General features: G+C 40.9%; 1 protein-coding gene across 10 annotated transcripts in view; it reads left to right on the forward strand.

Annotated features, from left to right (window-relative positions):
- Window positions 1-15747, forward strand: part of SHLD1 (shieldin complex subunit 1) — a 106524-nt gene that overhangs the window by 50885 nt on the left and 39892 nt on the right. Inside the window, exon 3 of one of the 10 annotated variants that reach the window (XM_055544247.1) lies at window positions 4412-4499. The exons of 7 other annotated variants lie outside the window; for them this stretch is intronic. In XM_055544247.1, coding sequence (XP_055400222.1) covers window positions 4412-4499 — 88 coding nt within the window. Of the gene's footprint in view, window positions 1-1920; window positions 2194-4411; window positions 4500-9110; window positions 13886-15747 lie in introns of those variants that run through there. 2 more of the 10 variants (XM_055544249.1, XM_055544250.1) reach the window with 2 other exon arrangements.

Raw genomic sequence — 15747 nt, forward strand, 5'->3', positions numbered from 1 at the left:
AAGGGAGAGAGTGAAAAAGCCCACTTAAAACTCAGTATTAAAACTAAGATCATGGCATCCAGTTCCATCACTTCATGGCAAACAGAAGGGGAAAAGGTGGACGCAGTGACAGATTTCCTCTTCTTGGGCTCTGAAATCACTGTGGATGGTAACTGCAGCCATGAAATTAGAATACGATTGCTTCTTGGCAAGAAAACTATGACAAACCTAGACAGTGTGTTGAAAAACAAAGACATCACTGCCAGCCAGGGTCCATATAGTTAAGACTATGGTCTAGCCGATAGTCATGTACGGATGTGAGAGGGGATCATAAAGAAGGCTGAGTGCTGAAGAATTAATGCTTTAAAACTGTGGTGCTGGAGAAAACTCTTGAGAGTCCCTTGGAAAGCTAATAGATCAAAGCAGTTAATCTTAAAGGAAATCAACCCTGAATACTCTTTGGAAGGACTGATGCTGAAGCTGAAGCTCCAATACTTTGGCCTCCTGATGCAAACAGCTGGCACATTAGAAAAGACCCTGATGCTGGGAAAGACTGAAGGCAGAAGGAGAACAGGGCAAGAGAGGATAAGATGGTTGGATGGCATCACCCATTCAATGGACATGAACATGGGCAAACTCCAAGAGATGGTGAGGGACAGGGAAGCCTGGTGTGCTGCAGTCCATGTAGTCTCAAAGAGTCAGACATGACTTGGCAGCTGAACAGCAACAACAAAATGGCACAGCTAGTAGAATTTGAAGCTCATGGGTTTTGGGTCATGGAAAGAAAGAAAGAAAGTGAAGTCACAGTCATGTCCAACTCTTTGCAACCCCATGGACTGTAGCCTACCAGGCTCCTCCATGGGATTTTCCAGGCAAGAGTACTGGAGTGGGTTGCCATTTCCTTCTCCAGAGGATCTCCTGGACCCAGTGATCAAACCTGGGTCTCCAGCATTGTAGGCAGATGCTTTACCGTCTGAACATGGAATTGGCTACAAATAGAATATTAGTATTTTAAAAGAAATTTCTGCTCTCTAATTACATTAAAAAAAAAATTCTTAAGTGACTTTATTATAGCACCAAAAAGATACATTTTCCTTGAATCACAATTTTCTGGTTTTAAATAAGGATTTCCTGGGCAGATAGATTCCAGAACCACTGAGGATTCCTCTTTAGAAACAGAAAAGTTCTGTGCCTAGATTTGTCACACACAACCTGACTGATAATGGTTGATATATATATTTTTGACTCATTGGAAAAATTCCTGATGCTGGGAAAGATTGAGAGCAGAAGGAGAAGAGGGTGTCAGAGGATAAGATGGCTGGATAGCATCACCAATTCAATGGACATGAACTTGGGCAAACTTTGGGAGATGGTGAGGGACAGGGAAGCCTGGCGTATTGCAGTCCATGGGGTTGCAGAGTCAGACTGAACTGGGCTCTTGGACAACAACAACGCATATAATTTGGCTGTGCTATGCAGCTTATGGAATCTCAGCCAGGGATTGAAGTTGCACCCTTGGCAGTGAAAGTATGGAGTCCTAACCACTGGTCTGCCGTGGAATTCCCTAAGTATTGGTTTCAAGTGAAGTGCTGGATGAATGAATTTTTGTGCTTCAGGGATCCATTCCCTGTGGGTAAACAGGAGGCAGTGCAACTTTAAAATCAGAAAAATTGAGCAACTAATATTATTTAGGTCCACATCTTCAGTTCACAGATGAGGATCTCAGACTCCAGAAAATGCAAGTCAGGGCCTGAGTGCCATAGCAGGATAATGGTAGAAGTGGATCTGGAGCTTATTCTTCTGATTTGGTTCCTGGTTCATACTTTTTCTGTGATATCATATTCAAGATCCAATATTGTGACTGAAATGCTTGACAGTGTATAAAACTATCACAGGGATTCCTTTGTGGCTCTGTGGTAAGGAATTTGCCTCCCAATGCAGGAGACAGGTTCAATCCCTGATCTGGGAAGGAACTCACATGCTGCGGAGCAACTAAGTCTGTGTGCAACAACTACTGACTCAGCCTGCGCTTAGAACCTGGGAACCAAAACTACTGAAGCCTTCGAGTCCATGCTCCACCAGAGAAGCTGCCGCAGTGAGAAGCCCTCACCCCACAAGGAGAGAATAGTCCCCACTCATGCCAACTAAAGAAAAGCCCGTGCAGCAGTGAAGACCCAGTACAGCCAAAAATAAATAAAATTAGATATATAAAGAAGCAAAACTATCACAGATCTTCCTATTTCTTTACTCACAGTGTTCATGTTTTCCTTTAAAACCTTGAGGATATTTATAATAGCTATTTCAAGTTCTTGTCTGCTCATTCCATCATCTCTGTCCTTTCAAGATCTAGTTCTACTGATTGATTTTTCTTCTGTATATAGGTTACATTTTTCTACTTTTCAAGTCTAGTTAAGTTCTACTAGCTGCTTGGACTTCATGATATTATGTTGTTGACATCAATTTTTTTTTTTTTTTTTTTTGCAGTCTTTAAAAAGTATTGAAGTTCATTTTGGCAGACAGTTAAGTTACTTGCTCGTCAGCTTGCTGTTTTTCAGGCTTGTTTTTAAGTTCGTTAGGGAGATTTTGGTGTAGCCTTTACTCAGTCCTTAGTTTAGCTTATTACCAAGATGTGGCCTTACTGGATCACTACGGAACGGTCAGCAAGTTTTTTTCCTTATGGCTGCCAGAACATGGCAGTCTTCCAGCCCTGTGCAAGGTTTTGGACTTGTTCAGCTCAACTTCCCTGGCTCTGCCTGGCTCTATGGAGTTTCACCATAAATGTGCACAACTTAGTGCTCAGTTATTGTTGTTCAGCTGCTCAGTCTTGTCTGACTCTTTGTGACGCCATGGACAGCAGCACACCAGGCTCCCATGTTCTTCACTGTCTCCCGGAGTTTGCTCAAACTCCTGTCCATTGAGTCGGTGATGCCATCCAACAATCTCATCCTCTGATGCCCCTTCCCATCCTGCCCTCAATCTTTCCCAATGAGTAGGCTCTTAATATCAGGTGGGCAAACTATTGGAGCTTCAGCTTCAGTATCAATCTTTCCAATGAATATTCAGGGTTGATTTCCTTTAGGATTGACTGGATTGATCTTTTGCTGTCCAAAGGACTCTTGAGAGTCTTCTTGAGCACCACAATTCAAAAGTATTAATTCTTCGGTGCTCAGCTTTCATTATGGTCCAACTCTCACCTCTATACATGACTACTGAAAAAAACCATATCTTTGACTATATAGACCTTTGTTGGCAAAGTGATGTCTCTGCTTTTTAATACAGTGTTTAGGATTGTCATAAGGGCTTCCCTGGTGACTCAGACAGTAAAGCGTCTGCCTGCAATGCAGGAGACCCAGGTTCAATCCTTGGGTTGGGAAGATCCTCTGGAGAAGGAAATGTCAGTCCACTCCAGTATTCTTGCTTGGAAAATGCCATGGATGGAGGAGCCTGGTAGGCTACAGTCCATGGGGTCGCAAAGAGTCAGACACAACTGAGCGACTTCATTTTCACTTTCACTTAGGATTGTCATACCTTTTCTCCCAAAGAGCGAATGTCTTTTAATTTCATGGCTGTAGTTACTGTCCACAGTAATTTTGAAGCCCAAGAAAATAAAATATGCCCTTGTTTCCACTTTTTCCCTATATATTTGTCATGAACAGATGGGACTGGATGCCATGATCTTAGTTTTTTGAATGTTGAGTTTTAAGCCAACTTTTTCACTCTCCTCTTTCACCTTCATCAAGAGGCTCTTTAGTTTCTCTTAACTTTCTGCCATTAGAGTGATATCATCTGAATATCTGAGATTGTTGATATTTCTCCCAGCAATCTTGATTCTAGCTAAAGATTCACCCCAGCCCAGAATTTCTCATGATGTACTCTACATATAAGTTAAATAAACAGGGTGACAACATACAGCCTTGACATACTCCTTTCCCAATTTTGAACCAGTCCATTATTCCATGTCCAGTTCTAACTGTTGCTTCTTGACCTGCATACAGATTTCTCAGGAGGCAGATAAGGTGATCTGGTATTCCCATCTCTAAGAATTTTCCACAGTTTGTTGTGATCCACACAGTCAAAGGCTTTAGTGTAGTCATGAAGCAGAAGTAGATGTTTTTCTGGAATTCCCTTGCTTTTTCTATGATCCAACGGATGTTGGCAATTTGATCTCTGGTTCCTCTGCCTTTTCTAAATCCAGCTTGTACATCTGGAAGGTCTTGGTTCCCATACTTTTGAAGCCTAGCTTGAAGGATTTTGAGCCTTACTTTGTAGCATGTGAAATGAATGCAATTGTATGGTAGTTTGAACATTCTTTGGCATTGCTCTTCTTTGGGATTGGAATGAAAACTGCCCTTTTCCAGTCCTGTGGCCACTGCTGAGTTTTCCAAATTTGCTGGCATATTGAGTACAGCACTTACACAGCATCCTCTTTTAGGATTTGAAATAGCTCAACTGGAATTCCATCACCTCCTGATGTGTCCTAGGGCCCACTTGACTTCACACTCCAGGATGTCTGGCTCTAGGTGAGTGATCACACCATTCTGGTTATCCAGGTCATTAAGATCTTTTTTGCATAGTTCTTCTATGCATTTTTGTCACCTCTTCTTAATATCTTCTGCTTCTGTTAGGTCCATACCATTTCTGTCCTTCCTCATGCCCATCTTTGCATGAAATGTTCCCTTGGTATCTCTGATTTTCTTGAAGAGATCTCTAGTCTTTTCCATTGTATTGTTTTCCTCTATTTCTTTGCATTGTTCATTTAAAGAGGCCTTCTTATCTCTCCTTGCTATTCTCTGGAACTCTGCATTCGGTTGGGTATATCTTTCCCTTTCTCCTCTGCCTTTTGCTTCTCTTCTTTTCTCAGCTATTTTTAAGGCCTCCTCAGACAACCACTTTGCTTTTTTGCATTTCTTTTTCTTGGGGATGGTTTTGGTCACTGCCTCGTGTACAGTGTTATAAACCTCTCTCCATCGTTCTTCAAGCACTTTTGTTTGCCAGATCTAACCCTTGAGTCTATTCATCAACTCCAATATATAAACATAAGGGATTTGAATTAGGTAGTGATTTTTCCCTACTTTCTTAATTTAAGCTTGAATTTTGCAATAAGGAGTTCATGATCTGAGCCACAGTCAGCTCCCGGTCTTGTTTTTCTGACTGTATAGAACTTCTCCATCTTTGGGTACAAAGAATATAATCAATTGGATTTCAATATTGACCTTGTGATGTCCATGTGTGGCATCGTCTCTTGTGTTGTTGGATGTGGATTTTTGCTATGACCAGTGTATTCTGTTTACAAAACTCTGTTATCCTTTGCCCTGCCTCATTTTGTACTCCAAGGCCAAACTTGCCTGTTACTCCAGGTATCTCTTGACTTCCTACTTTTGCATTCCATTCCCCTATGATGAAAAGAACATCTTTTGTTTGTTTGTTAGTTCTACAAGGTCTTATAGGTCTTCATAGAACTGTTCAACTCTTCAGCTTCTTCAGCATTAGTGGTTGGGACAAAAACTGTGAATTACTGTGATGTTAAATGGTTTGCCTTCAAAATGAATCAAGATCATGTGCTCAGTAAAAGATGCAAAAAGACCTGTTCCAGTCTCTGGAGCTCTTTCCCTGTGTAGCTCCCTCCTCTCTAGGACTTAGCCTCACAAATTCCAAGTACCTTACACTCGTATCTGTCTCCTTATTGGGCTCTGGTTAGATCCCACTCCTGCACTGTGGTCCAGAAAATGCCTCCAGGCAGGAAACTGGGGCAGTCCTAGCGCATCTTGTTTTGTTTTCCTTTTCTCAGGGATCCTATACCTCCTGTGTCCAGTATTTGGAAAGAGTTGTTCCATACATTTTGTCCTATTTTCTGGTTATTTACAGCAGAAGGGCAAGTCTGGTACCAGATAGTGTATCATTGCCAGAGGTTTTTGTTGTTCAGTTGCTCAGTCTTGTCTGACTCTTTGCAACCCCATCCTTTACTATCTCTTAAAGTTGACTCAAACTCATGTCCATTAAGTCAATGATGCCATCCAACCATTGCATCCTCTGTTGTCCCCTTCCCCTCCTGCCCTCAATCATTCCCAGAATCAGGGTCTTTTCCAGTGAGTTGGCTCTTTGCATAAGGTGGCCAAAGTATTGAAGCTTCAGCTTCAGCATCTGTCCTTCCAGTGAATATTCAGGGATGATTTTCTTTTGGATTGACTGGTTTGATATCCTTGCAGTCCAAGGGACTCGCAGGAGTCTTCTCCAGCACCAATTTGAGAGCATCAGTTCTTTGGCGCTCAGCCTTTTTTATGTCCAACTCTCACATCTGTACATGACTACTGGAAAAACCATAGCTTTGACTATACGGACCTTTGTCAGCAAAGTGATGTCTCTGCTTTTTAGTATGCTGTCTAGGTTTGTCTAGCTTTTCTTCCAAGGAGCAAGTGTCTTTTAATTTCATGGCTTCAGTTACTGTCTGCAGTGATTTCAGAGCCTAAGAAAATAAAGTCTCACTGTTTCCACTTTTTCCCCATCTATTTGCCATGAAGTTTTGTGAGGTTATTTAGATTTTTTTCTCTACTATTTTTCCATATTAAGTAAAGGCAGAGATCTTGTCCCCACTGTATAGGTTAGATGACACAGAGTTGCCAAGAGTGATTACGAAGCTTGAGATCACATACTGAATTGGTAGGATGGCAGGAACCCTGGATCATATGACCTTGCCCTGACCTACTAAACTAGATCCTGCCTGTGAACCTAAGCATACCAGTGAGTGTTGGTAGTGGCATACCAGTGAGTATTACTGGTTCCAGTTGGCAGAGACAAAAGCAGTGGAGAAAAGAGAAAACAAAATAAAAAAAGAAAGTGGTAGAAGAACGGGGTAGGAAGAGCTCTATATCTGTACATCAGGAGAGAAAGTTGGGGCTGCTATAGTAACCCCGAGAGTTGTGTAAGATGTCATTCACTGTCACCTGTAACGATATAGAAATAATAGCTGCTGACCTGAGATCCTTCAACATATTATCTCATTTAATCTTCATTCTCTACCTAAAGAAGACACTATTACTCCTGTATTATAGATGAGGAAACTGAGGCTCAAAGGCAAAATTACCTGCCCATAACAATATTGCAGCAATGCTGAGATTTGAACAGGGCACAGCAGACTCTGAAGTTCATGCTAGTCATCGTTATGGTTCGCCAGCAGAGGGTACCTTTCCCTGATTCATTTTTGTTGACTTTCCTAGTATTTTTTACCCTTTCACCTGATTCTGCCCCTGCAGGAATATCATTTACTTTCTTCTTATTTTTAAAACCAACACATGCTAATTGTAGGAGACTTTGAAAATACAGAACATTAGAAGGACAAAAATCATCTGTATACTCACCCTTATCCATTATTTTCAATCTCAAACTTTGGTTTTTCACTGTAATGCTCACCTTTGTAACTGCTTTGTCTTCACCACATATAATGTGGTATTTATTGATGAATGTTTGTTGATTTTAGGCACCATCAGAACTCTATAGAATATTCAAAACAGCAGTTAATTTGCTAAGAAAGTCACACATTTGTTTTTATGCCTAAAGAGCTACTGGATTCCAATGGACACACATGGGGGCCTGATAGTCTTTTTCAGTTTCAGGTCTAGGCCTTGTTAACTTTCGTGGCCCTCATGGCTGAGGAGCAATGCAAGGGCATCATGCTGTACCCATAGGCGCTCAGCTGATACCTTTTGACTATAGACCTTCAGAGATAGAAAGTAAATTCAGTATATTTATTCACCAACTATTCATTGAACAAGCTCTGTGCTAGCTCCTAGGGAGGAATTGTGAGCTAGAAACAGTCTTTCCTGTCTTGGAATTTACCCTTTAGTGATAGAAAACCGATGGAATCCATTTCTGAAACATCCAGATTAGAAGACATGTTCCCACCATGATATTTTTACCAGTAAACTCAGAATTGTTTGTCATAGGTAGGTTTAAAAAGGAACAGTTGTGGAAGTCCAAGTAAAGTTCATAAAGTAAAGATGGGAACGTGTTACTTTAGGCTGATGTTAAATGATCTCTTAGCCTGCTGTCATGCTGTCTCACAGGGAAGGTTTTATGTATGTCTCCTTTGGTCTTGTCTTCTTTTCATCTCCGAGTTTGATGTATAAGCTTTAGCCAGGGACTTTGATTTACAGTGTTCTGAAGAAAGAGACTGGGGATGACAAAGCCAGCCAGGCCATCCCTAACAACCTGATATATTGTCCCAAATCAAGCTGTCTGAGAGCCATACAGAGGATTTCTGCAGCCTGCTCAGGGGGAGCCTGCTGGGAGGCAGCACCCTGAAAGCCTCATAAAATAGTGTTTCCCCATCCTACTTTGAAAGGCACAGTTTGCTTGGGTATGGCAGCAATTTGTAATCCTTTGGATCATCTTTTACCATCAGAGTGTAGTCAACCGAGAAAATAAGAAATTGTGGGTCCCTCAGTTATTGATAAGTTAAATAAAGGGCTTTAAAATTATGTGGAAGTCTGTGACCAATATATTTTTTTTTAATTTTAATTGCTTTACAATGTCATGTTAGTTTCTACTGTACAGCAACGTGAATCAGCTATAAGTATACATATATCCTTGCCCTCTTGTGGCTTGCTTCCATTTTTCCCGCATCCCATCCCTCTAGGTCATCACACAGCACTGACCTGAGCTCCCTGTGTTATATAGCAGATTCCCACTGGTTATCTTCTTTACGTATGGTAGTGTATATGTCAGTGCTACTCTCTCAATTTATACCCCCAACTCCATCCCCACTGTTGTGTCCTCAAGTCCTTTCTCTGTGTCTGCATGCGACCAACATTTTTTTAAACTCTAAAACATAGCCTGGTAAAAACTTCATTGTAGCATACTGAGTATTGAGGGAGAGTGAGTTCAGTTACCTCAGTTACCTGAGTTATCACTCAGTTTGGGAGTGATAAAAAATTACCCCCAATATTCCACAGCTTAAAACAACAAACATTCATTATCTCAGTTTCTGGGGGTCAAAAATCTGGGAGTGGCTTAGCTAGGGGTTTCTGGCTTAAGAGGTCTCATGAGGTTGCAGACAAGCCTTGACTGGCACTAGAGGATCTGCTTCCAAGAAGATTCACTCATGTGACTCCTGGCTGGAGTTTTCTCTTTTCCAGGCTCCTCCACAGGGCTGCTGAGTGTCCTCAAGACATGGCAGGTGGCTTCTCCCCAAGTGACTTGAGAGAGAGAGAGAGAGGTGGAGTGTGCTCAAAACAGAAGCCACAGTACCTTTCATAATCTAATCTTGGAAGCAACAGACTCTCACTTCTACCATATTCTACGTCTCACACGAGCCTACCCTGCTACAGCGTGGCAGGAGGCTATTCCAGAATTTCATGAACTCCAGGAGATAGAGACCTTTAGGGGTCATCTTGGAGGCTTGGCTACCATGTCGGCTGTTGATCAGGCAAAATTTCATTTAAAAGTCCATCATGTTGGGTCAGGCGAGTTGATATATACTGCTTCTGTTGCTCATCTTTTTGAGAGACACAAAGTGAAAATCCAGATCTGAGAGGTTGTGAATGTGCATGTGTGTGTCCCTAAATCCCAGCCATGAGGCCAATTCTGTAGTTTCCTGTCATCCGTCAGGCGAAAGATCTGACACTTGAGAGGCACAGATTGATCACTCGCAGACTTTTGGGATTGGATGAACGATCTCAACCTGGGCAAGACCAGGGACCCAGTACAAGGGAAAAACCCCCTCTTGTCTGTCCACTGAAGAGGACACTGACTAGGCTCCAGGTCTGGGGAATCTGAGGAGGGAACCTGTTGTCAGTGGAACATCCTGGGAACACATCAAAGCCATGGTACCTTTTAGCCCTCATTTTCCACAAAGGGAAAGAAGGATCCAGTGTTAGGCTGCTGGTAAAGCCCTTCCTTTAGTCTCCTCCTTATGAGATCCAGGTCTGGTATTGGCCAAGTCACATGCTTGCTCTAGAATTTAAATTCCTTAAATTACAAAGTGGTTGGGCTAGAAGAAAAATTTATCAGCACCTGCCTTCCTTTGAGTTCAGTCATGTTGCAACTGCTGTTTCAGCAGGTATTGACCACTGAAGAGTTACTGGGCATTCAAATGTGAAAGCTACTGGTTTCTAAGTGGCATTTTATTTCCACTCAGAGACTTATAAGTAGCCAGACTTATGGCATGCAAGTGGAGGTACCTGACAGTACCCTGGTTTCTCCAGTAACAAATAGTCAGAGGGAATCACCAAAGTCCCCCAGACATTCTGAGCAGTGTGCAAATGATGTGCTTATTTGCTTTTAAAAAAATTATACCCTCCATCCATATTTTCCCACTGAGAATATTCTTACCACATTTGCTTCATCATTCCCTCTGTTTCCATTCAATGCTGCTTTTCAGAAAGGTTGTTCTTGTTATAAGGGTAATAAGTTAACATTGTAAAATACAGACAAACTTAAAGAAGAAAGCTTAGAAGAAACTAGGATGAAAAGGGTGGGAAGAAGTTGGGATGGTCTTCAAGCACATCTAATGACTTACTTTCTTATAACTGTTCACATCACTTAACTCTGGTTCCTGGGTACATGAAGGTTTGCTATTTTTGTTTTTGTATGTTTCCTGCTTGCTTGAGTATTTCATGTATTTTTAAAAAAGCAATACTGAGAAGAAACCCTTCTCCTTTTTAAAACCTGGAGATAATCCTTAATCATTGTTACCATTTTTGTGATTTACTTATAGCTTTTTTTTTTTAACCAAATAAAAGTCACTCTCTATGTATAATTTTGCATGCAGCTTTTTTTCATTCTGTGCCTAGAAGGTAAAATTACTGCATCAAAAGGCACATGCCTTTCCAAATTTGTTACATAAGTGCTGCTAACACTCCAAACAACTGTATCAAAAATGTCTGAGAGTGACTGTGTTCCCACATCCTTGCTGACATGGGTGAAAAACAAGAATTCATTGTTCTAATTTGCTTTTCTCTGATTACTAGTAAGGTTTGAGCATCACTCTATTTAATTTTCTTAGACATTTTATTCTCCTGTGAATTATCTGTCCTTATCATTGGATTTTTTTTTAACTGGGTTATTTGCTTTTTGAAAAAATTAAACCTTCCATTCATATTCTCCCACTGAGAATATTCTTACCATATTTGCTTCATTGTTCTCTCTGTATATTATTTTTTCTGTTAATCATAACAGAAAGTTAACAGAGAGTAAGTGTAGACATGATGCTCCTTCACTCATAAATACAGTAGTACAGTGTATATTTCCTAAAAAAGGGACATTCTTTTATATAACTACAGTACAGTTATCAAAATCAGAGAAATCAACATTTATACAGAGCTTCACTGTGGATTATTCCACAGACCCGATTCAATTTTTGCACAGTACAGTTATCAAAATCAGAGAAATCAACATTTATACAGAGCTTCACTGTGGATTATTCCACAGACCCGATTCAATTTTTGCAGATGTCTATTTCCTTTAGACATGAGCCTTTTCTGATATCATTTAAATTCAAAAATAAATTTTTAATCGCTGAAAAACTCTGAATTATAGAGATATGCTATAATTTATTAGCTATCTTTGCCAGCTATCAATAATATTTTTGCTCTTACAGATAATGCCATAGAGCACATCAGTGTCCCATGTGTTTTGTGTTGCATCCTCTGACACACATCAGAGATGGCAGCTCTGAGAAGGAACATGTTTATGGTGTGTGTCGAGGTAGAACTGGATCAGCTGTTGTCATCATTGTTGTTGTTCAGTCGCTAAGTCATGTCTGACTCTGTGACCCCATGCACTGCAGCACACCAGGCTCCTCTGTCCTCCACTATCTCCTGGAGTTTGCTCAAATTCATGTCATTGAGTCACTGATGCTATCTAACCATCTCATCCTCTGTCGCCCCCTTCTCCGCCTGCCCTCAATCTTCCTAGCATCAGTGTCTTTTCCAATGAGTCAGCTCTTTCCATCAGGTGGCCAAAGTATTGGAACTTCAGCTTCAGCATCAGTCCTAATGAATATTCAGGATTGATTTCCTTTAGGTTTGGCTGGTTTAATCTTCTTGCTATCCATGTCCCAAGAGTCTTCCCCAGCACCACAATTTGAAAGCATCAATTCTTTGGCGCTCAGCCTTCTTTATGGTCCAACACTTACATCCCATACATGACTACTGGAAAAACAATATCCTTGACCATAAGGACCTTTTCCAGCAAATTTATGTCTCTGCTTTTTAATATGCTGTCTAGGTTTGTCATAGCTTTTCTTCCAAGGAGCAAGTGTCTTAATTTCATGGCTGCAGTCACCATCCAGTGATTTTGGAGCCCAGGAAAATAAAATCTGTCACAATTTCCACTTTTTCCCCATCTGCTTGCCATGAAGTGATGGGACTGGATCCTAAAAGATGATGCTGTTAAAGTACTGCACTCAATATACCAGCAAATTTGGAAAACTCAACAGTGGCCACAGGACTGGAAAAGGTCAGTTTGTATTCCAATCCTAAAGAAAGGTAGTGCCAAAGGATGTTCAAACTACTGCACAATTGCACTCATCTCACATGCTAGCAAAGTAATGCTCAAAATTCTCCAAGCCAGACTTCAATAGTATGTGAACCGTGAACTTCCAGATGTTCAAGCTGGATTTAGAAAAAGCAGAGGAACCAGAGATCAAATTGCCAACATCCATTGGATCACTGAAAAAGCAAGAGAGTTCCAAAAACACATCTTCTTCTGCTTTATTGACTACACCAAAGCCTTTGACTGTGTGAATCACAAGAAACTGTGCAAAATTCTTAAAGAGGAGGAAATACCAGACCACCTGACCTGCCTCCTGAGAAATCTGTATGTAGGTCAAGAAGCAACAGTTAGAACTGGACATGGAACAACAGACTGGTTGCAAATCGGGAAAGGAGTACATCAAGGCTGCATATTGTCACCCTGCTTATTTAACTTACATGCAGAGTACAATCATGCAAAATGCTGGGCTGGATGAAGCACAAGCTGGAATCAAGATTGTCAGGAGAAATATCAATAACCTCAGATATGTAGATGATACCACCCTTATGTCAGAAAGCGAAGAACTAAAGAGCCTCTTGATGAAAGTGAAAGAGACACTGAAAAAGTTGGCTTAAAACTCAACATTCAGAAAAGATCATGGCATCCGGTCCAATAACTTCATGGCAAATAGATGGGGAAACAATGGAAAGGAAACAGTGACAGACTTTATTTTTTTGGGCTCCAAAATCACTGCAGATGGTGACTGCAGCCATGAAATTAAAAGATGCTTGCTCCTTGGAAGAAAAGCTATTATCAACCTTGATAGCATATTAAAAAGCTGATACATTACTTTGCCAACAAAGGTCCATCTAGTCAAAGCTATGGTTTTTCCAGTAGTCATGTATGAATGTGAGAGTTAGACCGTAAAGAAAGCTGAGCACCAAAGAATTGATGCTTTTGAACTATGGTGTTGGAGAAGACTCTTGAGAGTCCCATGGGCTGCAAGGAGATCCATCCAGTCTATTCTAAAGGAAATCAGTCCTGAATATTCATTGGAAGGACTGATGTTGAAACTGAAACTCCAATACTTTGGCCACCTGATGTGCAGAACTGACTCATTAGAAAAGACCCTGATGCTGGGAAAGATTGAAGGCAGGAGGAGAAGGGGACGACAGAGGATGAGATGGTTGATGGCATCACTGACTCGATGGACATGAGTGTGAGTAAGTTCCAGGAGTTGGTGATGGACAGGGAAGCCTGGTGTGCTGCAGTCCATGGTGTTGCAGAGAGTCGGACATGACTGAGCAACTGAACTGAACTGAGTGAGACTGGATGCCATGATCTTCATTTTTTTAATGTTGAATTTCAAGCTAACTGATGGGTTCAAATTTGGAAAAGAAACACAGGACTGTATATTGTCATTTTTCTTGTTTAACTTATATACAGAGTATATCATGTGAAATGCCAGGCTGGATAAATCCCAAGCTGGAATCAAGATAGCTGGGAGAAATATCTACAGCTTCAGATATGCAAGTGACTCCACTTTAAGGACAGAAAGTGAAGAGGAACTAAAGATCTTGTTGATGAGGGTGAAAGAGGAGCATGAAAAAGCTGGGTCAACTGTCCTGATCCCTTTATAATATCCAGAGGGACCTCCCCCTTCTCTCTGCCCCACACTTTCTCCTTCCAGTTCCTCCTGCATCTGATTGCAGGATCATTTCCAATTTCTGCTCGAAAGCTCCTTTTTGCATGCCATTTTCTTTCAGCTGGACGGGTATGGGTGCTCGGCACCCTTGAGTTCTATGCTCTGTCTTGCCCACTGTGCTTTCTGTCTTCCAGATACTCCCCCAGGTTGTCATCCCTTGGTGGCACCCTTCTGGCCTTCCAGCATACAGTGAATGTGTATGTATGCACTTAGTTTCATATTCTCAGTCTGGGTACTGATGCTTCTTTAGAATAGGCTCTTGACAGGCAAACTGCAGTGTCAAAGCATTTGAGTCTCATAGCCCTCTGGGAAGATGACATTGCTTTTTCCTGGGTGACATCCACCTCTTCCATCCGTGCCCACTGCGGCTAAGTACGGGTACAAACTTCTGTCTCGTTGTTTTAATTTGGATTTCTTTGCCAGTGAAATGCAGTATTTTTTCCTGTGTGGTAAAATACACATAAAAAATTTTCCATATTAACCATTTTTTATTAATAAAATACACAGTTAAGTGGCAATATGTGTCCTGTTGTGTCATCACCACCATCCAAATCCAGAACTTTTTCTTCTTCCCAAACTGAAACTCTACCCATTAAACACTAACTCCCTATTTCCCTTACCCACCCCCGCACGCCCCCCCCCCCGCCCCCGCCCCGGCAACCACCAATCTACTTTCTACCTCTACTGGTGAAATGCAACATTTATTTTGGTCTGAATTGGCATTTCCCATTTTTCACCTATAAATTGTTTTGTAGATGTCCTTACCTACTTTCCTTATTGGAACATTAGTATTTCCCTCACTAAGTAAGAGGGGTTCACTAGGGAAACTGAGAGCAAATGGATCAAAGACTTCTAAATTTTTGAAGTGTAGCTGAAAGATTAGGGGCTTTTCTCCGCCTGGTTTTGATTCCTCAGAGATTTGCCTTCTTATGCCCTCTTCTGGCTGTAAGTTAGGTTCTCCCAGCTATTTCCTCTCCTTAAAAAAAGACGTAGCTTTTTTTTTTTTTTTTTACAACTTTATTGTGGAATAAATGACAGTAATATAATTATATATATTTAAAGTGTACAGTGTAGTGATTTGATATACACTGAAATGATTACCAAGATGAAAATAACAGATTCACTACCTCACAGAGTTAATTTAAGTTTCGTGTGTGTAGTGAGAATGCTTAACATTAAAAAAAAAATTCAGGCTTATTGTGCTTATACAAGTATGAAGCCAAAACAATAAACAACAAAATTAAAAAATTAACAGCATTAATTTAATGTTATACATTATATTGTTTTGCTGAAACTTATTGTAGCTCAGTTTACAAACTCTATAATGGGAGTCAATCACAAAAACTAAAACAAAAAGCGAGAAAGAAACAAAGAGAAAGCTTTGGGTTCGGCAGTTCTCACCTGGAGAGCTGGGCTGCCCTGTGGGCTTTGGTGCCCTCATTGGTCCATCCTGAGGCGCTTGTTTCCCTAGGTCTAAAGGAAGCAGGTTCATTTAGGCCTCTATTAAGGATTATCCCCATGAGTCATAAAGCAGCCTTGCTTCTTGCTTCTCATTTGACTGAGAAAATTTAAAGAGAAAAAGAACTTTCTCATTG

This window comes from Bubalus kerabau, chromosome 13 (assembly GCF_029407905.1).
Source record: "Bubalus kerabau isolate K-KA32 ecotype Philippines breed swamp buffalo chromosome 13, PCC_UOA_SB_1v2, whole genome shotgun sequence".
Lineage (NCBI taxonomy): Eukaryota > Metazoa > Chordata > Mammalia > Artiodactyla > Bovidae > Bubalus > Bubalus kerabau.